Genomic DNA, 25,140 nt, shown 5'->3' with positions numbered 1-25,140 from the left:
CAATGTCTCTTCCTTTTGCATTTTATATTACTAATGCTATAGTTATCATCTTTTTTTCTATTTTAAAGAGAATAAAACCAGGGGGGTGGAGCAAAGATGGTGGATAGATAACAGTTGGCTAGAGAGGCTCCCTGATAGTCAACTTAGAATTCAATATAATACAGCGTGGGGAGCCCCGAACAGAGGGAGATGAATTCTCTCATCCCAAGAGGAAACTAAGGGGAGAAGAACCAACCAAACATACAGTCCAGGTGCTATTATTGGAACAGCTAAAGGTTCAGTGTTCCTGCCACAGCAGGCAATTTGCTGAGCCATCCAAGGTCCTGCTGCTTTAACTCACTGTAGGGGCAGTCACACTGAGGCCGGGGGTTGGCCAGCGGATTGGAGAGCTGAGCTGGTGGGGAGTCTGCATCAACCTGTGGTGAGTGACAGGAGTGGAGCCATTCCACAGAAATGGCTCCGGAGGACAACATTCTGGGACCGGGCAGGACTGTCAAATACAAAGGCCAGCAGTGACTTCAGTCAGTTGTTCCTTTCCCGAACAGGATTGATGGAATGACTTAGGCCTGGGTCATGTGACCTGGCTGAGACCCAATAGGTTATCCGAAATCAATTCCCTACAGGGTGGTGCACACTAAACACATTAACTCAGTGAAGCCTCCGAAGTTTGACTGATCCAGAGGGGAGGTGGCACATAGTAATACAGTGCAGGCCTCAGCAGCTTGACTAATGTGAAGGGGAGGGGCCAGCATATGCTGCCCCTGTCTGCAACTCACTAGCACACTGCAGTGGTGCTTCAGAAGAATTGTAACCAACAAAGAAAGAAACTGGGGCCTCTTGGAAGAAGCAAAAGAGATGGGAAGAGGAAGCAACAACAAAAAGTCCCCACGTCCCAACCCTGGAGAACATTGACCCAGGACAGGAAAATACAAATGAGAATGAGAACAGCAAACATGCAATATCAGACACGGCACCAGTGGACATAAAAAGATATCTTCGGGACCTCATAGACGAGTGCAAAAGTGAAGTATTTAGCCAAGTAAAGCAAGATATAAGAAGATTAAATGAAATAGATGGTAAGCACCCCTCAAGCAGACACAGACGGAAGAAGGAAGGAACTCAAACAAAGGAGAGAACCATCTAATGAAGAATATAAACAAAATATAGAATACATGATGCAGATTCAAAGAGATTACCAGGAAATTAAAGCTCTATGGAAAGATGGCAAATCTGCTTGAAAGAAACTATGGATAGATTATTGAAACTGGAGGACAGTTTTGCAATGTGGGATTATGAAAGGAAAAACTTTTTAAAAATAACAAGGAAACAAGCAGTAACAATACAAAGGCTAGAAGACGACAAGAGGATCTACAACTTGAGAATAAAGAATGTGAATGAAGAAGCAGGGGTACAAACAAAGGAACTACAAAGGCTATTCACATAAATAATTAAGGAAAACTTCCCAAACATAGGAAAAAGAAATGATATTCTGATGTATGAGGCATAAAGAACTCCAGCCACCTACAACCAAAACAGAGCTACACCCAGACAGATAATAATCAAGATCCCAGAAATTCAATATAAGAACAGAATATTAAAAGCTGTTAGGGACAAGAAACAGATAATGGCTTTAGAATAATGGCAGACTTCTTGACACAAACCATCAAGTCAAGAAGAGCCTGGAGTGAAATATTCCAAGCCTTGAAAGAAAATAACCTCCATCCCAGATTGATAGACCCTGCTAAACTGTCTCTAGAAATTAATGGAGAAACAAGATGCTTCCAAGACAAAGAACAACTTGGGAAATTTGCAACCACCAATCCAACTCTACAGAGAATACTGCAGGGCATTCTAGAGAGAGAGAAAAGTACTAGGATTCCAGGAACAGTGGCAGAGAAGTCTTAATGAATGGAGCAGAAAACAGAATGAAGAAGACAAGCAGACAACTGATGACAAAAAAAGAGCATAACAGAAATGAGGCAGAGAAGGTTGGCTATAATCTCTAATATAGATGGCCTTGCTACACTAAATTTAAAAAAAAAGAACCATGTGTGGAGTAGACAGGAGGCAGGGTCCACCAAGATGCTATTCATAGGAAATATAATTAACATGAAAAAGAATACATGCACTGAAAATCAAATATGAGAAAACAATGTTCTATGTGCCAGAGAACCAGAGAGTAATAGGGGCAACTAGACCAGTATTTGTGGATAGTTTGGAAAGACAGGTTTTAATAGGTAAAGGAATACAATTAGAGATCAAGTCCAGAAGAGAGAAGGTTCAGAACCACTTAGGTAAATAGCAGGCTCCCCCCCACCACCCCAATTTAAAACCAAGGGTCTTGGTGAGACCCAAAAATGCACAGTGTACCCTGGGAAAGTGAAAGGGGAGAAAGAGTCTTAAAAAAGATGGCAGAAGATATTGTTAATAGTGTATCAGGATTTAAAACCCACATTACTCACACCACTTTACTTAGATAGGTTTTATTCTTTTTTTTGATAGACTTTGTTCTGTCCCAGTTGTCTACTTGCATTACTTTTGAAGGCACAGACTGCTATCCCAAAAACATCAGGATATAGCAGGGTAATCATCTTTAATTTCCTATTATCTTAATCTAGAACCCTGTATGACTTAATCTGGTTTGTTTGATTGCTGTTTGGTATCAATAGATTTTATTCAAAACTGATATGATTGATAGTATCAAGTCTGAGAGTATAGGCAACTACACTGAAGATGAAAAGACTCTACAATACACATTCTGGTTTGATAACCGTGTGCTTTTGAAGTTTCATACTATATACAAAGTTGTGTTTTTATTAATACTGTTATGTACTGATATATTCAATTATACTATATCTGATGATATAGCCAATTCTATTGAATACAACGAGACAACACAGGAACTATGGTAGAACTCCTTGTACAATGGTCTTATATGTCTTTTTCATTTCATGTGTTTATAGGAATGTGTTTTATTTTGTCTTGCTTTGTTTTGTTTCTCCCTCTAATATAGAAAGGATAGAAATACATGTTAAGACTCATGCATGTGTAGAATCTATAAACAGTTTATGAGAACTGATCTTATGACACGTGATGAAATGAACAGATATTTCGAAGAAAAAGAGACACTTAAGTACCCAGTGCTGATCCTGGAGTGTCATAATGTGAAACCAGGCAGTAGTACTATTCTTTGTTCAGAGTGATACTAGCATGCTTGGGTTTGTTCAATCTCAACATAATTGAAGAGATCAATAACTGCGTGTATGTTTAAGTATATAGGATTGATAACCATATTTCTAAGTTTTTGATGGATAGTTGAACAGAACTGGTTGCAGTCTCACTATTTGAATCCCCACTTTATATGTTCCACTTTAGTATCTTAAATAACTATTTGAATCCCCACTTTGTATGTTCCACTTTAGTATCTTAAATAACTATTTGTTAAGAGAACAATCTGTAATCATCAACTAGTGATTTCTTACTGTTTATTTTTTTCTTTGGAAGTATGTATTATTTCTACCCATTTTCTGTTTTGTTTAGTCTTTCTTTAAATAAAATTTAATAAAAAAGAATAAAATCAAACAAAACAGAATTAAGCTAATCAAAAAGGAACAATGGAAGTGATACAGGACTTCAATATAAGATAATAGGAAATCAACAGTGGGTACCATAATGTCTTTTTGTTTCTTCAAAATAGCTGTCCATACTATCAGACATCATAGAATCAAGCAAAACAAAACAGGTTAAAACCAAAGAAAACAAAAGAATGAAAGCATTACAGGACTTCAAAACAAGATAATAGCAAATCAACAATGGGTATCATAATGTCCATTGTTTTATTCAAAATAGCTGCCCATACCAACCGACATGGTAAAATCAAACAGAACAAGGCAGAATAAAACCAAACCTAATAAATCTATAAAAACAATACAGGGATTCAACACAAGAAAATAGGAAATTAACAATGGTTACAACTTTCCTTTTGATACATTTCCTCCTCTGTCACTTTCATAATATCTATTGTACATTTTGGATCTCATTAACTCCTTCAGGTTTTTATGCTAGGAGATAACACAGTGTTCACCCATATGAGTCCAAACCATTTCACCCATGAGCATGATCTCAAGTTGCATCCATTCACCTACAAGATCCTTGAGATTATCCTACTTTATAGCTGGGTAGCTTTCCATTGTATGAAAATATCATGTCTTTCTTATCCATTCTGCAGTTGATGGGCAAACTACCCCTACTTTCTTCTGGGTTCTTGTCACATGGAACATTGTTTTCCTTGTGTGAATTTCCTTATGAGTGAAGTGTGTTTCTTGTATACAGCATATTGAAGGATCTTGTTTGTTGATCCACTGTACCTGTGTTTCTTTTTATTTGTAAATTGAGGCCATCTACATTAATCCTTACAACTGGCATGCATTGGCTCATCTCCTCCATGCTATCCTCTTGATGCTGGTCCCCCACTTTTCCCCTCTGTTCAGTTGCCTTCCATGTTTGCCAGTCCATCTCTGCTACTATTCCTGAAACTATAGTCATTTTTATTTCTCTAGAATATCTTTCAGTGCTCTTTGAAGGGTTGGTTTGATGGTAGTAAATTCCTTCAGTTGTTCTTTATTATGGAAATATCTTTTACATCAGTTGTGAAAGATAGTTTTGCAGGGTATATCTATCTGGATTGGAAGTTGTTTTCTTTCAGGTTTGAAACTTCACTCCAAGATCTTAAATTGATTGTTTGTGTTGAGAAGTCTGCCATGATTCTGATGGGTTTTCCATTATAGTTATCTTTTTTTAATCTGTTAACTTTTAATATTCTGTTCTTTTGTTGAATTTCTGGGTGTAGATTTATTTTGAGCATGGCTTTTTGGAGTTCTAAATGCCTCACATATCTTTATGCCAGATCTTCCCCATGTTTGTGAAGTTCTCTGCTATTACTTCTGAAAATAAAGTCTTTTTATGTAATTTGTGGTGGCCCCTGCTTTTTTGCTGGTACCTGTCATTCTTAAGTTATTTTTCATTGCATCATGTTGCAGTCATTGAATTGTTATCCCTGGTTTCTTGTTATTTTTAAGAGATGTGTTCTTTCACTTTTGCTATATGCAATCTTGTCTTTAAAGTTTTAAAGTTTATCTTGAGTCTCTTTCAAGTGGTTTTGGATGGAGTTTTTAATTTCCTGGTATCTCTCTGAATCTGTTTCATTCATTTTAATCCCTTGCTATATTGTTCATTTGAACAATATGGTTTCCATCATTTTCCTATGCTCCTCTTTTTTTTAATCTATGTCTTTAGATACGCTCAGCAATTCTTTCATTATGTTTCTGATTTCTTTTACCTGAGATAGTATTTTTTATTTGATTACTTTTACAGCCTCATCAGGTTTTTTTCTTTACTTCAGTTGCTATCCTTTCAGAGATTTCAGGTGTGTGACTTCCATTTTCTTCCTTATCTATATCTTCCAGATTTGTTCTGTGTAGGCTGCAAGTCTGAGATTGCCTTATGCTCCTTTATCTTAGCATTTGCCTGTGTTTCTCCTAACAAGCTGGTTATAGGGTCCCAGGCACTTCCTACATTGGCTGTCCCTCCACAGTATAGGGGAATCTGCCAGGTAGCTGGGTTTCTTTGACTCCAGGTTCCCCGAAAGGCAGTGAGGTGTGGGGCAAGTTTCTCCATATCCATAGGGTGAGCTTCTCCAAACCCATGTGGCTACACTGAGGTGTCCCTGGTGGCCATGGGCACATAGTGGCTGGGTTATTGCTTCTCTCAACCTGCATAGCTACATGAGGACTCCCTGATGTTGCACAGGGGAATATTTGTGTGATTCTCCCATTCCATGCTGGCTGCCCAGAGGAAGCAGGCATCTCCAGGGGTCTGCAGGTACATGGGATGCATCTGACTGTTTGTCCCTGTCCACACTGGTTAACTGGGGGAAATAAGATTACTGAAAGCAGCATACATGCAGGGACTGGTCTGGCTGTTTCTCCCTGCCCTTACTGGTACTTGAGGGAAACAACCTTCCAGATGGTTGTAGGTGCACTGGGGCAGGTATGGCTGTTTCTCCCTGGTTAAGCTTTCTGACCATGGAAGGCAAGTCTTCCAATGGCAGGCATGCAAGAGCAAGTATAGTTGACATCTTTTATACATTGTGCTTCTTTAACAATATTGTATCTATAATTATTTTTAATACTTACGTCTTTAATTCTTATATTAGATTGAAAAGCTTAAATATTTAAATATCACCATTACAGTACCAAAAGCACTCTGTCCTTGACTATATTCTTGCCTTCATAATGAGTTTTATGTTTTCAACATCTTTTCATTTCAATTTGAAAACTTGCTTTTAGCATTTCTTTTAAGTTAAATGGCATGATAATCTCCAAGAACTTTTGTTTGTCTGAAAAGGTTATCTTTCTCCTTCATTCTGAATGACAGTTTTGTTACATATAGTTTTCTTGGTTTGCAGCCCCCCCCCCTTTTTCCAGTACTTTGAAGATAATTTGCCTACTCTCTTGTGGCTTGCAAGGTTCCCTAAATTCTTAAAGTGTTAAATTCTTGTAAATGTGATAAATTGCATGTCTGTTGCTATCAAAATTCTCTCTTGTTCTTTAGCTTTGAAGAATTTGATTATATAGTGTCTTAATGGAAATCTCAAATTTACTCTGGCTCAGATTCTTTGGGATTGATGCTTCTTTTGCTATTCAGATTTGGAAAGTATTCTGTCATCTGTTTAGACAAGCTTCTGTCTTTTTCTCTTTCTCTGCTTCTGCTAAAGCTCCATAATATGTATATTAATTTATTTGATGGTGTCATAAAAGATTCAAAGGTTTTCTTCACTCTTTTTACTTTTTATATTTATTTGTGCCTAAATTGTATGAACTCTTTGAAACTCCTAGCAGTATTAAATAAATTCATCAAGATTTCAAGATCACACAAAATTTAACTGTAGCTTGATGTGCTAATAATGAATATGTGGAAGCTAAAATGGAAAATGATCTATTTATAATTATTCCAAGTAAAATGAAATGTTACAAGTTATAAAACATTAATGAGAATAAGTAAAGAAGACCTAAGAATGGAGATATAGGTTGTATTTACAGATCAGACAATTCAGCTTTATAAAAGTGTCAATTCTGCTGCAACTGAGCTGAGTTAATCTAATTCCTATGTGAATTTCATCAAAGTTTTTGTGGACATAGAAAAGCATATTGTAAATATATTTTTATGAAGTAATGTGAATCCTAATATAATTTTAACAATCTTGAAAACAAATAAGGTGGGAAGAATTACTCTACTGCTCTTGTCTTACTCTAGTAAATATACTAATATTCTTTGAGATTCAGAGACATAGACCAATGGAATAGAATAGAGAACTGAGAAATATGACCACACAGTTATGCCTATCCAGTTTTTACTGAGGGAAAACATTTCAATGGAAAAGGATTTTTAGCACAAGTGGTGCAGGAGTACTTACGTATTTACAGGCAGCAGAAATGTAAGCTGATCTCAACCTCATAGTTTATGCACAAACTACTTGCGTATCATAGACTTTAATATGAAACATAAATCTATCGATCTATAGTAAAACTTCTGGAGAAAATCTTTAGGATCTGGACTAAATTTTGAAACTGACATAAAAAGCATGATGTATAAAAGAAAGATTGATAAATTTGATCCTTTTTTGTGAAAAATTCTATTTTAAGATGAAAGCATAATCCACAAATTTGAAGGAAACAGTTGTAAATTGTATATCTGACAGCAGACATATTTAGCATGTATAAAGAATCCTTAAAAGTCAACAATCCAAATAAAAATATGTTAAGAACATGGAGAGATATTTTACTGCATGATGTACAGATTAAAGATAATGCATGAAAACATTAAAAATCATTGGCTATTATAGAACTGAAAAGTAAAACCATATCTTCAGAATTGCTAAAAAGCTATTGTTATAGCTTGTATCTAGTTGTCCCCCAAATGCCTCATGTGGTTATAAATTGGGCTTTTCCAAGGTAGCTTGATCTAGGGTGTGTGATACTGAGGTAAAAAATGTGATGGTTGGATTTATTTATTGTGTGATGCTAGGATTAAGACTGTCCCACCCTGGGTGTGAGTACTACCTGTCCTAAAGTTAGGCAGCCTAGATATCAGGTAAGGTGCAGAAAGAGTGTTGGTTGTTCCTTGTCTTTTGCTGTATGCTATCTTGCTGCCATGAACTATTTCCCCTCTATGATGCCCCTCTCTCATGCCAACATGCCTTGGAGCCAGCCAAACATGAACTGAAACATTCCCAAACTATGAGTTGAAAATAAACTTTTACTCCCTTCACTTTGGGTATTAGGTATTTTGTCTCAGCAATAACAGTAACTAAGACAACAATCACATTAAAAGTGGGAAACCAGATCATTCACACATTGGTACTGAGTTGGTATATAGAATACTATATCAAGTATAGAAAACAGTTTGATAATATCTTACCCAACAATAAAAATGAAAAAGTCTATATGATCCAGAAATTGAAGTCTGGTGGCATTTATCCCAGAGAAATGAAAACTTATTTTCACAGGAAGAAAGCCTGTACATAAATGTTCATGGTAGCTAATGTGTAACATCCCAAAGTGGGAACAACTTCAAAGTTCTTTATCCAGTGAATGATTAGTGAAAACACATAAATACATGCATACACACAAGAATATATAAAATGGGTCATTAACTGTAAAGTTAATGGATTGATTCACTGGTCGTAATATTGTGCTACACTTATACTGGATGTTAGCATTAAAAGGAAACAAAGTAAAAGTATATTTATATTATATCTTTGTATCATTTCATATAACTGCAGGTGGATCTTAATTCTCTCAAGACAAAACATTTTTAAAAGTTTTTGTAAAGTGTCTACCTTGTCAGAATCACTTAACAAATACTGACTAGTATCATTATGATAATCATAATCATTATCACATAGCCATATTAATCAAGGTTTTGAAGTTTTATTTTGGTTGGGGACATATACATACCTCGTTATAAAAGATGTCCCAAACGTCTGTCCCAGGCCTTAATGCTGGAAATTGAGTTGCTTGAGAATGGAGATTGGTTTAGGAAATGGAGTATGGAGTCTTCTTAACTTTTTTGGGAGGTGAACGGTTTTTAAAATATTACTTTTAGCTACTTAAAAAGGGCTGTGTCAGAAACATTTTGTTAAAATGTCACATATCTCTTGGTTTTAGATAACATATTACAGTATCTTCTGCTTAAAGCATCTAAAATACCACCATAGTTCTATTCCATACAGATGAGAGTATAGTAAGCAGGATTCTCAGACTACCCTCACCACGATATGTGCCTCAATGCCTAGGTTATGTTTTAAAAAAGCAAAATAGCATCAACAATAACAGCAACAAGAAAGAGAGAAACAGAGTGAGAGAAGAAAAAAAAAAAAGAAAAGAAAGGAAACTTAGTTTACAGAAGCAAGTTCCAGAAACTTAGAGCAAAAGCTAGCCAGGGACCACTCCTGGTTGACGCCAAGCCACTGACTGAGCTTGACAGTTGACCCCAGATTTGGGGTGAGAACTCACCTCCCCCAGCCCTTTAATACTAGCTTTGCAGGATCTTAAGCTGGAAAACCAACTGTGCCTTAACCAGACTTCTGATCTACAAATTGTGAAATAATAAATTTATACTTAAAGCATTTATATTTGTAGTATTTTGTTATTCAACAGCAGGAGATTAATATAGTAGGTTGATATAAATCTTTGTGTCTAAATTTGTGATTTAGCAGACACTGTACTAAAAATGAACTTTGCCTTTTCCACTGAGTGAATATTCCTAACATGTTGCAAATGGTATTTCTGAAGGATTGTGAGAGATTAGGAGACTTATAAATTCTTGTTTCTTAAATAATCTTTTTCTTTTCTTAAATTTCCAATCTGTCATGGAGCAATGTGTAGTCCTACTGTGCACATGTGACTGCCTACAGGGAGCATCTGAGTCCAATAACCATCACACTCACCTCTATGCTGCCCATGGGGTCAAGTCCTTGGGTCACTACTACAGGGAACATCTGAGTTCAGTAACTGTCACACTCACTTATATGCTGCCCTTGTCCTTGGGTCACTTCTGGAATACTGATGTAGAAACACTCAGTTTCTGAAGTTATTACAGGCTGGTAAAAAAGAGTTATATGGAGCATATTTGGAAAAATGACTGATGGTTTTATAAGAGAGGGAGAAAGACAGACACAGAGAGACAGAGAGAGAAAGGAACAGACAAACAGATAGACAGAGACGAGACAGAGAGACAGACAGGGACAGAAAGAGACACGAACACAGACTGACAGGCCTGGCATAATGATGTATACCTGAAATCCTAGCTCTTGGGATGCTGAAGAAGGAGAATTACCATGAGTTCAAGGCCAGTCTTGGCTTTATACTAAGTTCAAGGCTAGCCTGAACCTATGTAGCCTGTCTCAAAAATAAAACAAAACACAAGCCAAAACCACAGAGACAGACAGACAGACAAACACACATATAGATAGACTCTCACAGATAGAGACTCAAATGTAGAGTAATTTTTCTAGAACAATGGGTTCTGCTAATTTGAGAGCTAACTCTACCACTCTCCCCAGTTGTTGGAGATTTTTTTTTGGGCCACCTAGACTCTGAATTTATTTCTAATTTTATGAAGGACATTTCACTATGGAAGACAAAAATGCCAAGATTTTTCAGCCTCCTTTGTAGTTGGGATTTGTGCCTTGCATAGGTCCTGGTTATTAGATATGCCTGTCCCAGAGTCATGGAGCTATTAGGAATATGAGTGTATCTCTATGATGCAGTGACTTCAAGGTCAAGGCTGTAGAACTAACTGTAGGGTAGCGTTATGACTTCTGCACGGCTGTCCCTCGCAAAACCTCATGTGGTCATAGATAAGGCTTTTCCAGGGATGGCTGCATCTAGAGTGTGCAACCCTGGAATTGATTCATGGTATAAGGCTAGACTCAAGGGCACTAGAATTAAGGGTGTGAGTGTTACCCACTTTAAGTAGTCTGGATAAGATAAAAGGGACAGAAAGATGTTATTAAAGTCCCTTGCTTATTTTGTTACCTTCTGGCTGTTATGAACTATTCTTTGCCATCTGCCACTCTGCCTCAGAGCCAGCCAACTATGACTAAGACCTCTATCAACTGCAAATCAAATAAACCTTTCTTCCTTTAACTTAAGAGTGTCAGGTATTTTGTCCCAGCAAAGAGAAAAGTAACTAAGACAGCTAGTGATCATGTCTAGTTGTCAGTTACAACTGGGTCTCTTTTATAAGCCTTAATGTCCAGTATTTAGCAGTATTTATACTAGAGTATTTACATCAAAACCTTAAGCATCAGTCTGGGCCTCTGAATGGTTCCTGACTGGTTCTCTAGTCATTTTTACTATTTTACGAATCCCCTCCAAAAATCATTCTGACTGCAACATAGAGACCATAGGCAGACTTGGTGGCAAGAGCTTCAGATGCCAGTTTACAGTTAGGGCTGTTATGTGATCTCCAGGGAATGCATTCTCCACTGCCTTACCCCTGTCCCAGTACTCTGCTCTCCAGGATGTACTATCACCTCAGCAGTAAAGCACAGCTCTACTAGTATTAGCTCCTTGTGAGTCTGCCCAGCTGTGACCAAAAAGTAGCTCAGTTCAGTGATAAGTATAGCATAATTGTTTAGCCCATTTTACTTAGGCTGGTCTCTAGTAATTAGAATGAAAGTGAATTGACTGTATTGCTAAAATAAATTGCATTTTGCAGTGTGCAAAAAATTAAAAAAAAATTCTCACTTTACACACTGAGGCTCCATATCCAGCTCTGTTTTTTTATTTGCTTCTCCAATTTCTACAATTTGAATGTTGTATGACTTTACCCTTTGAAGAAAATGATCCCAAAAGCTTTTCTTGAATATATTTTAGCAATTTTAAAACACAAAAAGCTGTAAAATAATTTTCTAAAGATAAAATTTTATATTCTCTCTAGTCTCCTAAAATTTCAAGTTTAAGAATTTAGTTTTGTTTGGGCTAATAGCTCCTTGAACAATGAATCCTTTTTTAGAAAAATAGAGTTTATTGTTTAAATCTCATTTAAAGAAGCATTTCCATATTTTGTACTGAAAATATTTCCATGTTTTAATACTGAAAATACCTTTTTATTGTATTTTATTATGTTCAAGAAAAAAAAGTTGGCAGATGCAAGAAATATGAAGAAGAAAAGTAAAATAATCATGTCATTGCCAAATGAAACATTTTGATGTGTTCATTTTATGTATTTTTTTTATTCTGTGCAAGGACTTTTTTCTTTTCATAAAATTAATAATAATTTTATATTCTGCTTTTCCCCATAAAATTGTACCATTTCCATTCAGTACACAATTATATTCAAATATGAATTTTTTAGTACATGTTTGCAGTACTTAATGTTTACATTGCTTGTGAGTTGTTGGTACATGTATGTGACATATTATAATTCCTTTTTTCACAACCTTTCTTTCCCTTCCTTTTTCCTTTCCTCCATCTTTTACTTGGTTTCCTTTTAGAGCAGACCTATCTCCTTGTTTCTTATTAATTATCTTTTATTTTGCTCTTTATTTTAAACCTGTTTATAACAGTCATGGCTTAAAAGTGTGAACAGTCAGTAATTGGTGATAACTTGGTATCTTGTTCTATTTTATGTTGTCGTATAAAATATCTGACACTAGGTACATCACATAGTCATATAGTTTATTTAGCTCACAGTTCTTGGACCTCCAAGTGCAGAATAGTATCATTATCAGTTTCTAGTGCCAATATTGTGGCTACATCACAGTGTGGCAGATGACATTACACAGTGGGAACATTTGCAAGAGTGAGAGATCACATGTTAAGAGAAGAAGCCAGGAACTCAGGAAGGGCCAGACTTGCTCTATTATAACAAAATGCTCCTGGGAGAAATAATCTAGTCCTGTGAGACCCTACCCACCTTCAGGATAGCATTCACCTGTCATGAGGGTGGTGCTCCCATGACCTAACCACCTTCCTCTAGGCTCACCCCTTACAGCTTTTCCTGTATCTCAACATCTCCACATGGAGTACCAAGTTTCTAGAGTAGACCATGGACCTTTGAGGAAGAAGCCACGCACAGTAATAACTTGTCCATTTAGTTTTGTGTAGGTACTTGTGTTGTATAATTATTTTTGTACTCATATGTTTAATATTATTTTGATATGAAAATACTGCCTAATCTCACTAGCCAGATAACCCTGATTGACATTAAAACAATAATAAAACCCATATGATAAAAAAATTCAAACAAAAAATTACAGAGCTATGCAAACATGAAAACCAGAAACTTGCTTGTACCTCCTGCCTCTTAGACACCTTTTCTCAAAGATTAAAATTCCGTATCATTTTTCACTCAGGTATATGTTATCTTTTTATAGATTTAAAAAAAATTCAAGCAGTCATTCTCAACACTGTTCTGCAACTTGTTTTTCTCTCTCTTAAAAATGATTCTTGATTATTTTTGTGCAGCATTTCATAAAGTAGTGCATCCTTAACTCTACTGATACATGTCTATTTTTAAATCTGTTAGTGTTCCTTGTGATACCACTGATTTTTCTGCTGTGGTCTTAGATTTGGGGTACTTACTTTACCTTTGTGTTCCCAGCCCACACCGTCTTACATTTCTCCTGCTCTCAACCCTATGTGGATATTAGGAGGACTCCTGATCCTCAGTCTCTTTAGTCCCCCTGGTTACTTGAAGCTGTCTCTCATAATCTGACAGCCAGGATTCCTTTTGCTTCTATTTCCACTACCGAACACCCTTTAAATGGGTGTTACCACTGCCCCTGTACTGATGCCTTTAAAAGAATGTCTCCGTTTCCTTGCTCAGGGTTCTGCCTCCTAAGATGGTAAGGGTAAGTGTAATTATTCCACTTGGAAGCACAATGTATTTGCACATGTGTGTATATGGAAATATATCCAAGGACATGGGCATATTCAAAGTAGTAATGCACACTGTCTCCACATTTGGTCCTTGCAGCTGCTGTTTTCCATGTAAATCCTATCATTCTGACTGTAATCATCCATATTCTTATTGGCACATATATTTCCTTCTGCGTTGTGTAATCATATGAAGACTAGTATGGAAAGGAGAACGTTTTTGTTTTGATTGAAGATGATGATGCTTTTGAGTTCCTAAGTTTTCCATGAGGTGCAGGCAATGAATTTTTACAATGGCCGCTGGATAGTAGGGAACACCATATGTTTAAATGAGGGAAAAGATTAACTATTTGACTTAAAACCCGAGTTTCCATGATGTCTATCTCAAAGCAGGAAAAAAAAAAAAACAGGAAGGAAGACTGTGAGGTAAGACAGAAGGAAGAAAGTGGGTTGGGGGGAATCAAAGGAAGGAGAAAGAAAAAAAATTCTCTCTTTTAACCCATATCCATAGTAACCATTCAAAACATTAACCAAGCTCCTGTTCTGAAGATTGAGTCCACAGTTGTTGCCTTTGCGTTTAGAGCTGTTGAGATGCTTCTCTTGCTACAACTTTCATTGTCACTGCCTACTGCTTGTTACTTCTACTACCACGATTATTTTTATTGCCATTCCAGATTCATGCTAAAAAATTAAGTAATCAAAAAATTTTTGAGTCAGATATTGTAAAACATACATTTGGAATGATTCCCTGAGAAAGCTGGGTACAGAATACAAATATTTTGCATAAACTTATCTCAGAATTGTACTGCTTTTTCCCCCTATGTCATTTAAAAACCCTTAATAGGAATAACCAGTTTGTATAGTGGGGCTTTTAAAAAACCCTCAAATATGAAATACACATTTTAAAAATGGAAAATAAAAACATAAGAGATAGTAGTTGCCTTGCCCAGGAGATGATTCTTGCTGCTGCTGTTGCTCTTATTGCTGTTGCTGCTGCTGTTCCTGGGCAGGTATTGTAATTGGCTATTTGGTGTGTTTATTTTAGGCTGCAGATCCTGGATAAAAGTGACTGGTTGGTTGCCAACACATGACTTAGTTGCCAAATGGAGTGTTTTAGTAGTTGTTACATATGACTTATATCACAAGTTCTTCCCATTAGTGGTCTGCTGGTGATAACCTACTTGGCTTTTCATGTGGTTACTTTGAAATAGCTACTTGACAACATCAGGCCTATCACTATGTTTAATACTGAATAAAAGATGGAGTGAATAACTACATGGGCTCTGTATATACTGATATGGTACTTGGTGCAGAATGGGTACCCTGTCAATCCCTGTTCAGTGAATGAACTAATCCTATGTAAACATTGCTCTGATTCACTGTACTAAGGTTAGGTTTAAGAACTTGAGACCCAAAGGACTGCTAAAAAGAGTAAAAGTAAATAGAAATAATAGTGCTAGTATGTCTAAAGAGGCTTGAATCTTTATGGAATGAGAAGGACATAATCTTATCTGTGTTGCTGTTCAAATATAAAGTTGAGTTAAATGGGTGAATGTCTCATCAAAATGTCCTTAAATCTAAGTCAAAAGTATAATCTTGTAGTGTTATTAATGTCCATAATTTCAGATCAAAAAAGAGAAACAGATCCATTTAAGAAATATTGGCCCTGGCTATGTAATAAAATGTGCTTTAAATACAATCTTTATTTTTAGATTGAAAATTTGCAAGAACAACTTAGGGATAAAGACAAGCAGCTGACCAATCTGAAAGACAGAGTGAAGTCCTTGCAGACGGATTCCAGCAACACAGACACTGCGCTGGCAACATTAGAGGAGGCGCTGTCAGAGAAGGTGAGCTTGGGTGCAGAAATAAGCAATCAGAACTTAGGGAAACAGGACCAGGAAAGATGATCCAAGTTCCTTTCAATATGCCTGTTTCCCCGTTTGTAGTACTACTATCAGTGCCATTTGGGCCTCACACTTCCATTCCAGCCCTCTTCGATGAAGCTGATATACTGCATCCAGGGGAGTTTTTTATGATGTAAATCTTATCATATCACCCTTGGTCCTTCTAAAAAACTGAAATCCTAAATGTGGCTCTCAGATTCTATCCTACCTTCTGAGCTGGCTCATTTCCATAATTCATTTTATTAATAATTTTCTTAGCAGTGCTTCCTAGAAACCCAATTATGTTTTGAACCCCATAAATTTTCCAAAGCTCTTGTCATATACTTCATTGTTTATGTATTTGATTTTTGATCATTGATTGGTCTTCTCTGCTAGACTCCAAACCCAACCTGCATCTCCTATGTGTGTTTTAATTTGTCATCCTCAGTGCCTAATGTGCATAATATCTTCATTGGCAGTGATCACTGAATATTGTATATTACTGGTGAACTCCTACCACATGTGATAGATGCTGTTGCCAGCACTAGGATACAACAGAGAAAAGAATGGGCAAAAACTCTGCCTCTCACAAATTTCACATTTTAATGAGGGCAAGAGGAAGACAGACAAGAAAAAAAAAGTGATATATATAAGATATAGAGGGTAATAACTTCTGCAAGTAAAAGGAAAACAGGAATACATGCAAATACTGTTGATGTGAAGTGGCCAGGTAGGAGACCAGGTAGGTAGGTAACACTGAAGGAAAGGACTGAAGGACGTTCAAGGTGGGCATGGGCCTTTCTAGGAGGAGGAGGAGGTAATTGGCAGAAAGAAGAGCAAGTGCAGGATGGGAGAGGTGGGTAGCAGAGCTCCCAGGTCCTTGTGAGAAAAGAGTTTTAAAAATTGCCTTTTAGTCTTTGGGGGGCAGGAAGCCATTATGAGACTTTACTTCTCATGATTAAAAAGATTACTTTGAATAAAAGATAGAATTAATGAAATCTGTTAGGCAAATAGATCATTATGACATTAACTTTTAAAATGGCTTCTTGCTCATTTCATCTGGCTGAAATAGTTCGCTCTCTGAGCATTTATTATGGGTATCATCTTTGTAGCTAAATTTCATTGTGATTGTATTTTTGCCCCTAACCCTTTCAAGTGTGCAAAAGCCAGTGCCTAAGAGTGGCACAGGTAAAGTTCTTTAGGAATTTTGATAAACAGCTCTTTTTGGGTTGGACATGTAATGTGTCACTGCAATTTTTAGACCTCAGTTTATTGACAATATTTTCAAATTTAGCTTGAAATAAACAAAAGAAATCTGAACTTTTAAAATGTGAGTAAACCCCTTTGTGCTCTTTTTCTGTGTTTGTAATCATTTTGATTCTGCAATATATTCCAGTACTTTTCCACAACTGTGGTTGATGAGGGGTGTATATTTTTCTTCCAGGTGTCTTATAATAGTAACAGTGTTGTCTCCTGTATTCTCTATTATGACAGTCTGTAAAACTGGGGTGTAATGAGGGCAAGTGGAAAGAGACCAGTCCCACCTCAGCTATAACAAGGTGATCCTGGCCAGTAAGTCTTCCATTTGGGGCCTCAATTTTCACCTTTAGTGAATGAGGCAATTAAATTAAATAGACCACAGTTTCCCTAAGTCAGTGCATTACACAGAAGATTCTTCTGCTATAACTTCAGAATTTGGGCCTCATGAATAGTTATCAAATCCAGACCCTCAGTAGGGCCTGGGAATATATACTTTTTAGCAAACTCCCCAGCCATTTGTATTGTGCAGTCTACTTTCAAATGACTATTCTGCCTTAAAAATACTGAGGCTAAGAAAAGATTTGTAATTCTATGGTTAGTCTTCATGGTTTATTTTAAACTATAGTTGAAAATTTAATATTAAATTATAAGATTTTATTTGACGATTCATAAGAGTATTTGATAACTTTTCAGGCATATTCGTTCAACTTTCAAGAATTTATATGTAGAATTCTGCATATTAATTTTGTTCATAAATTAGAAGGAGGGATGTTGGTTTAAAAATTTTTAAGATATGTGTCCCTTTTGTATTTTTGGATGATATGATGTCAGCTCATTCCTAGTTCTTGATTTCAGTCTTAAAATTTGCCAAGTAAATATGATTTTTCATATCATGAATTTTGGGCAAGATTTTATCTTTTTTTTCTGAGCCCTATTAAGATTTCAGTTATTCTAGTTAAGTCCCAAGGAAATTCCCAAATCTGAAACTGCTCTTTTCATGTAAGTACAGTACTTCCTTTGAGGCGGAGCAAGTGTCCAAGAAGGAAAACTGAGTGAGGTTTGTGGGAGTCTGGCTTCACTGCCTGAAGGTGAGATACCTGGGACCTGTCTCCTCCACTCAAGGCTTCTCTGCACCTTCTCTTCCAAATGTGCCTGACGCCTAAGTGTCTTCCTCTTTGGAATGAGCTTGACAATGATTTATTCATTTTCTGATCTTGAGTTTTAGGTACTGTGAATAAAGATCCAAGATCATAGGTGACAAGAAGAAATAGGCAGGGAACCAAAATGAAGGAAATGGGTTTGCTGGAATACAGGAAGGGCTGCTGGTGGCCATCGTAAGCTGGCAGTTTTTTGACCTGTCTCAAAACATCCAAGTTCAGATTTTTAAAAATTATGATGCTCAAGCCAAACAAAATAGCTATTGGTCAGCGTGGGTCTGTGAGCTGTTCCTTCCAAATCCTGTTTGCATCTTAGTTTTAGCCTTTGGCAAAAAGGAAGAATTAACTGAACACAGAACAGGTTATTAGGAGAGAATTTTCCACAGGTGCCAAAAACAGAATGTTACTGTATTTGAAGAGCACAGATAAGACCATTGAATAGGAACTGGCAAGATTTTCTGTCATAGGATGAAGAGAAGATTTAAATATTTTTTGCAGTGAGTACTAAAGATTAAGAGTGACATGGGCTGAATGGTGCCCAAATAATCTTTTTACCTAAGAAGCTTCTTTAAATCATGTTTCCTGGATTTCATTTTCTAGAGATTTTGATTTAGTTGCTTTGGTGTGAGTCCCAGGGGACTCTGATTTTTAAGCATGGCTAGGGAACAAATGGTTAAAAAACCATACTTTGAGACATACTAAATTCAGACATTTCCATTTTAAAAATGGGAAATAGGCTCATAAAGTTGAATGACTTGCTCATAAATGAAAATTTTGGACATATATGTCATCATACTTCATTTCTAGACATAGGTGGGTATCCTTAATCATTTCTGACAGATACTAACACTGGGGTAAACCCCAGTGTTTCTGGAAGCCACACCCTAAGCTGTTCCTTGACTAAGACCATGCAGCTCATGAGTGGTACAGCAAGACTAAAACTCAAATCTTTTGGTCACTATTCTTATAACAGTCTCATAATATATATTTAAATGCTTTTTCTACTTCTATAAAGTTTCTACTTTTTTACACTTTTATACACATTGGACTGAACAAACTCTCTGTATGAGGCATGGTGTGGAAAAATAAAATGGATTCATAAATATATTTAGTTATTCACTGTCTTTTTGGATGGACAGAATCTGTCAGGTACTATTCACTGTTTCCTTTGGATTATGGCATACTGGGGAGTGTGTTCATCCTTTTAATTTCTAAGAATTTGTTCCACTCTTGAGAGCATATATAAAATGAAGCCTCAGTTAGTTAAGACTGAAAGTAATTTAGCCTGGAGGTTTAGTTTAGGGCAGAGCCTTTGCCTAACATCCAAGAGGCCCTGGGTTCTATCTCAGATACTGAAAAATGTGAGTATGACTTAGTTCTGTGATTTGACACACAGAAGCCCAAAAACTGGGACCCACTGCATCTATGAAGCTGGTCTTTCCAAGCCTTGCTGTAGCCACCTAGCAGATAAGCAGTTTTAAAAGGCAGATAGCAGAACTGGAAGCCACTGCAATGTATTGCCCCATTAGTGATAAGGCTCCAGTAGATTAGACCTACACAGAGCCAGCTGAGTGCATTAGGAACCCTTGCCAATGCAAATAAGTCTAAAACAAGAACACATTGTGGGAATTTTTGCAAGGTAGTTGTTAATCAACTAGATCTTGGCATATTAAGGCATTTTAACGCTTGTTTTTGACATCTGGCCCTGTGTGGCTGACAGTTTAATTAGTTTTGTGATTGACAGAATTATTTTATAGTATTGAATCATCCATAACATTTAAAAATGTTACAGGACTTGAAAACTTTGTCATCGATGCCCAGTTGGTAATACCAGGGCTTAGGACAAATTGACCTACTTTCCAAGTGACTTTTACACCTTTTGGGTGTTAATGCACATGCTTAATTTTATGACCTTTCCTCTGAAGCTAGGATGATCCCTAATTGAGTTCTTCTTTTTCCATCAGCCTGTTTAAGTGCCTGTTGAATGCCAGACAATGTGTCTGGCCCAAGTTTTAAAGGAATGATAGTCTCCCTTCTGTAACGCTGGTTAGGAAGAGGGACATGAAGTGAAGTCATGTGAAAGGGCCAAGTGGGGGGATAAATACAGTGATCTTTCCAGAAAGATTCCTGGAAGGTTGCCAAGCATTGAGGTGACAAGACCAGTTTGGGGTTTAGAACTGTTACTCCAACTGCCATATAGTAGAAGTGACAAAGTGGAGAAGGCCCAATGGCAGGTGACTGGCTGTGGTATCAGCAAGTGATAGCAAAGATTCAGCTGCTGAAATTGTTTAAAGTCCTTGAGAGACATACCATGCACTGTGGTCAGTTCTTCCTTTCACAGATTACATCATCTTTGTCATAGGCAAAGTCAAGTGGGTCTATAACTGGGATCAAGAAGAAATAAATATATAGAATTAATAGGCTCATTTATTCTGTTTCTACTTCCGTTACTGTAGTAATGTACTTAATTTGCAGTGTTTTGTTTTTTAATTTGAAAGTAGTATTGGTAACATTTTCCCCTCAAAAGTATTGTACACATAAATTACTATCATTGGGGTAGTACATTTGCTTTCTCAGGGGTTCTCAAATCATGTCAACTGAACTAATTTCTTTTCACATTTAACACTGTTTTATGTATTTGTCATATATATTTTACATTGTCTTGTATTGTGGACTTGTAAAGATATAAAAGATAATAATCAAGATACTTTGAAAAAAAAATCAAGATACTTTGCATCAATAATTTTTAATGGCATCCGAAGGAAAGTTTAGGTAAGTGCTGGTTAATTTTAAAAACAGTTTGAAATTTAATTTAAACCTTCCTTAGCTAGGATGTTTCTTTCTCTGCTGCCAAAGGGTCTTGCTTTGATATCATTCGAGTTCCACAGTTTTGGAAAGCATATCTTTAGTATAATATTTTTATCCCAGCCTGAATTTAAAGACAGATCCTCACGTTCCATAAGTGGGTCCATACGTACATTTGTGGTGGTGTGTTTTCATGAGCAAGACTTAGAGTCAGACAGCCCTAGATGCTATGCTGAGCCTTTTGTTTATGCGATGTGTCACTATGGATGAGATAGCAACCTTCTCAGATGTGGGCATCCTTACCTTCCTATTCTGCCCAGTAGCACTGGTTCTGCCCTTGAAGTTACTAGGAGGACTGAGAAGAAGGACACTGCCTAGCATGCAGTAAGCTGTGAGTAAAGGAAGGGTCTGTTTGAATTTTGCTCAGACCAAACCAGTGTTTTGTAGTCTCTATTGGATAGCAAGAAGCCATTGAAAAAACACAGTAAACTTCTCCAGATGCATTTGAAAAACCACATACAATGGATTTATTCTTTACTGTATTTTAAGTTCTCATTTTGAGTCCAAGTCCTACACTGCCTCAGTTCTCTGTCAAGCCAAAGATTAGTCTTCAGAAACCATAGAATGCTCTTTAATGGTAGGTGGGGAGACCAAGCAAAGAGATCTGTGTCAAGAGTTTTTCCTCTGCTAATTCCTCTTCCCTGCGCAAAGCTTCAGCAAGTCTAATCTGGGTACCTGAACCTCCTTTTTTCAAGAATGACTGTATATTTTGCCAGATTCCACCATGAACTAGTACAGCCTCAGCACTTGATCATTAAGATACCTGCGATACGAAATTATATTAGTGACTCAAAAGCTAGATGATTATGTACATTTGTTATATAAATTAGTGGTATGCCAGTTCTTTCCACAAACACAAATTTGAGTTTCTTGTGTGTGTTGATTACAATAGAACATTTTTAGATAGAGTGCCCTGTTTCCTTTTATGTTAGCATGGATATTGATGAATTCTCATCTCTTCTTCTTTGATGAATGCTTCACAGGAGAGAATAATTGAACGCTTGAAAGAACAGCGGGAAAGAGATGATCGGGAAAGACTAGAAGAGATAGAATCCTTCCGAAAAGAGAACAAGGACCTGAAAGAGAAGGTCAATGCTTTACAAGCTGAACTGACAGAGAAAGAAGTGAGTCTGAGCAAACGAATGCTCCATGTTGATAATCCTCCTGAATTTATCATTATCATAGCTGCTGGGAACTAGAGACTTAGTTGAAAAGATTGTGTGAAGGTTTGGGGAACATGCTGACCTTCTGTTTGCAAAGCTTCTTCAGTTCAAAGGAAACTATTTCCTATAAATTCCATTTTTGCTAATGCCCTCTGGCATATCTTCTCTGCTCTGCTGATTGTACACAGTTTAGCTTCCTGAAACTTTTCTTTATCCCTTTCCACACTTGTATGTCTTAGAAGATTCCATATTTTTAAAAATTTCATGCTCATTTGCTTGACATCATAACAGAACTGATAATAATTAACAATAGCTCCACTTTGAATGAGGGAATGTTGTTGTGTCCCTTACATTTGTCTGAGCTTCACCAGTGTCCCTAGGCTTAGAGATGTGGCTCTGTGATGACTACAGAGATATAGACTAAGTGTGGTTGCTCATCTGGAATTCTGTTTTAATGTTGCAGTACATAATTTAAAACAATATTCTCATGCTAGAGCAAATGTGATTACAAAAGATAAATGCTGCTTGTATTTTTAAAGTATGACTAAATACTCCAAATATATTTCTTGCTTGGATTTCTGGAAAGAATGTTTTGAATTATGCCCCCTATATTCTAGAGGTTACCTATAATCTCTTCTCTTTACTCCAGTATACTTTTGGTGGAATGTGTGTGACGCAGTCATGCACATTATCCATGCTCCACAGCTCTTACCATACATGTTATTGTCTATAGCTGGCCCCTTTATATTATTTTTGTCTGCAGGAAATGTTGCTCTGCCTTAGGACTGTTCAAGCAGTGTAGCCCCGCTGGACTGGTCCTCTGATTTCCAGACTTATGGTGTTATCTCATTCCTCGAATGTTCAAAATTCTATACAAATTAAAGTCTGATCTCATTTGGGAATCCAAACAAAGAAAGGTGATGAATAAGAGGAGTTTTGAGGAAACTAAGATACAAAGCTATACTAGTTTTTTTTTTTTAGCATGAAGAATGTTTCTTTGATATAAAGATTAAGAATTTAAGTCATCTTTCTACTGTTTCACTACTCATTCTGACATGGTTGACTTTTAACTAATGTATATGTAATAGAAGGAAGCTCAGAAGTGTTGTATCCATATGTCATATCCTTCATATCCTTAGAACTGTTATTTGTGGTTTTGTACTGTAAAGTCAGTGGCTGCACTTCCAGCTGAATACACACCTTGATGATGGTGGGTCATGAGCATTAAATGAAAGTAGTTTTGTAAAATCGCAACAATGAGTGGATTCTAGACATTTCCAGAAACATTTATTGCACCTGTGTAATGTACTTGGCAATGAACTGCGTGTGAGACTTCTGCTAAGAAAATGGAACCATAGTAAGACATATAAATAGATTAGGGAATTCATTGCAGGGAACTGGTTTATACAGTATAAAGGTTAAGAAAGGCCAAAATATGTAAGGGTAGGCCATTATAAAAAGCAGGCTAAAAACTTTCAGATGCCAATGATATAATATACAGGCAGAATTCTTCCTCCTATGTGTTCTGCTCATATGGCCTTTCAAATGATAGGATCAGACCTACCCAGAATATTGAGGATAATCTCTGTAAAGTCAGCTTATTATGGATTTTAGTCATGTCTACAAAATACTCTTACAACGACACCCAAATTAATGACTGAGGACAGTATCCTAGTCAAGTTGAATAAAACTGGCCATCACAACCAGCAGCTTAAAATTTATTTAAAAAAATAGACCCCGCCACACACAATCCCAACAACATAGAGTTGCAGTTAGCAAGGAGTAATAAACTTCATGATGGCAAAATGACTGGGTTAAAAGTATTTATATTTCTGTGGAAGTGATATGATAAGAGCACTGTAACTGTAGACTTCAGTTTAAGACTTGTGTCTGCCTTTAATAGCTAGGAGGTCTTTGACATTACTCAGGTAATGTCAGTCTGTTTCCTGACCAGAAAAATAAGAAGAGCTCATCTGGTATGTCAGTCTGTTAGGGAGCACCTTCCTGGGTGATAATGTCCATTATGATCAAGGTCTTTCCAATGTCCATGAAGCAGTCCAACGTGAAGTATTTATTAGAGATTAGTATGTGTTTAATATCTTTTGAGGTGCTACAAGTGGATAAAATAGGACATACACAATGCCTGACTTTGAGTGGAAACTAAACATTTTAGTAACATAGTTAAATGTTGCTACCCATTTCATATTCGGTAGTGACTATTGTCCTTTGTCTTAGTCACTTTCTCACTGTGACAAAATTCCTAAAAATCTGCTGTCTCAAGGCAGAATATAAAGGCACATGGGCGTGGTGAAAGAACAACTCATCTCATGGCCTCCAGAAAGCAGAGAGTCAGTGGAGGAGCTGGGACTGGAGATATACCCTTTCTGGCCACACCCCCCTGACTACCTCTTCTAACCAGGTCCCACCTCCAAATATCACATTTAACTGTAAATTCATCACTGGATGAATACACCAATAAGTATAGCAACTCCTGATCCAGACACCTCCCTAGTGCCTCATTTGTGATCACCTGATGCTTTGGGGAGACATCTAAATATAAACCACAATACCTTTGTGAGTTATATTCAGTGATCTGTAAAAATATTCATCTCTTTTGTTTTTTCAGTTCAGTCTCTACGGCAAGCCCTTAGTTTCTGGACACGATTGATGACTAAATGAATATAGCCAACTTCAATCTGAGTTGCAGAGATTCATTCTATATGTTGAATCTAGATTACAAGGGGCTAGAACATAAAATCTACTTACTATCAATTTTAAATACTCTTTGGTTCTCTAGAAGGTGTTTGAAAAGTCAGTAGTTGTTATTTTTCAGTTAAAAAATAGAAATGGGTAAAGAAAAAAC

At 36.7% G+C, this 25,140-nt stretch overlaps 1 protein-coding gene across 13 annotated transcripts in view; it reads left to right on the top strand.

The window, feature by feature from the left end:
- Erc2 (ELKS/RAB6-interacting/CAST family member 2) overlaps window positions 1–25,140 on the top strand; it is a 1,000,708-nt gene that overhangs the window by 490,333 nt on the left and 485,235 nt on the right. For all 13 annotated transcript variants that reach the window (XR_010050129.1, XR_010050130.1, XM_063257298.1 and 10 more), the window contains 2 exons: window positions 15,659–15,796; window positions 22,098–22,238. Coding sequence is in view for 11 of the 13 variants with exons in the window: in XM_063257298.1 (XP_063113368.1) it covers window positions 15,659–15,796; window positions 22,098–22,238 (279 nt within the window). In the remaining 2 variants the exon portion in view is untranslated. The remainder of the gene's footprint in view (window positions 1–15,658; window positions 15,797–22,097; window positions 22,239–25,140) is intronic.

The sequence above is a fragment of the Cavia porcellus genome, unplaced genomic scaffold, assembly GCF_034190915.1.
Source record: "Cavia porcellus strain 051 isolate PalLab524CR breed Dunkin Hartley unplaced genomic scaffold, mCavPor4.1 scaffold_10, whole genome shotgun sequence".
Lineage (NCBI taxonomy): Eukaryota > Metazoa > Chordata > Mammalia > Rodentia > Caviidae > Cavia > Cavia porcellus.
Note: the sequence above shows the minus strand (reverse complement) of the source record. Positions and strands in the feature narration are given on the sequence as shown.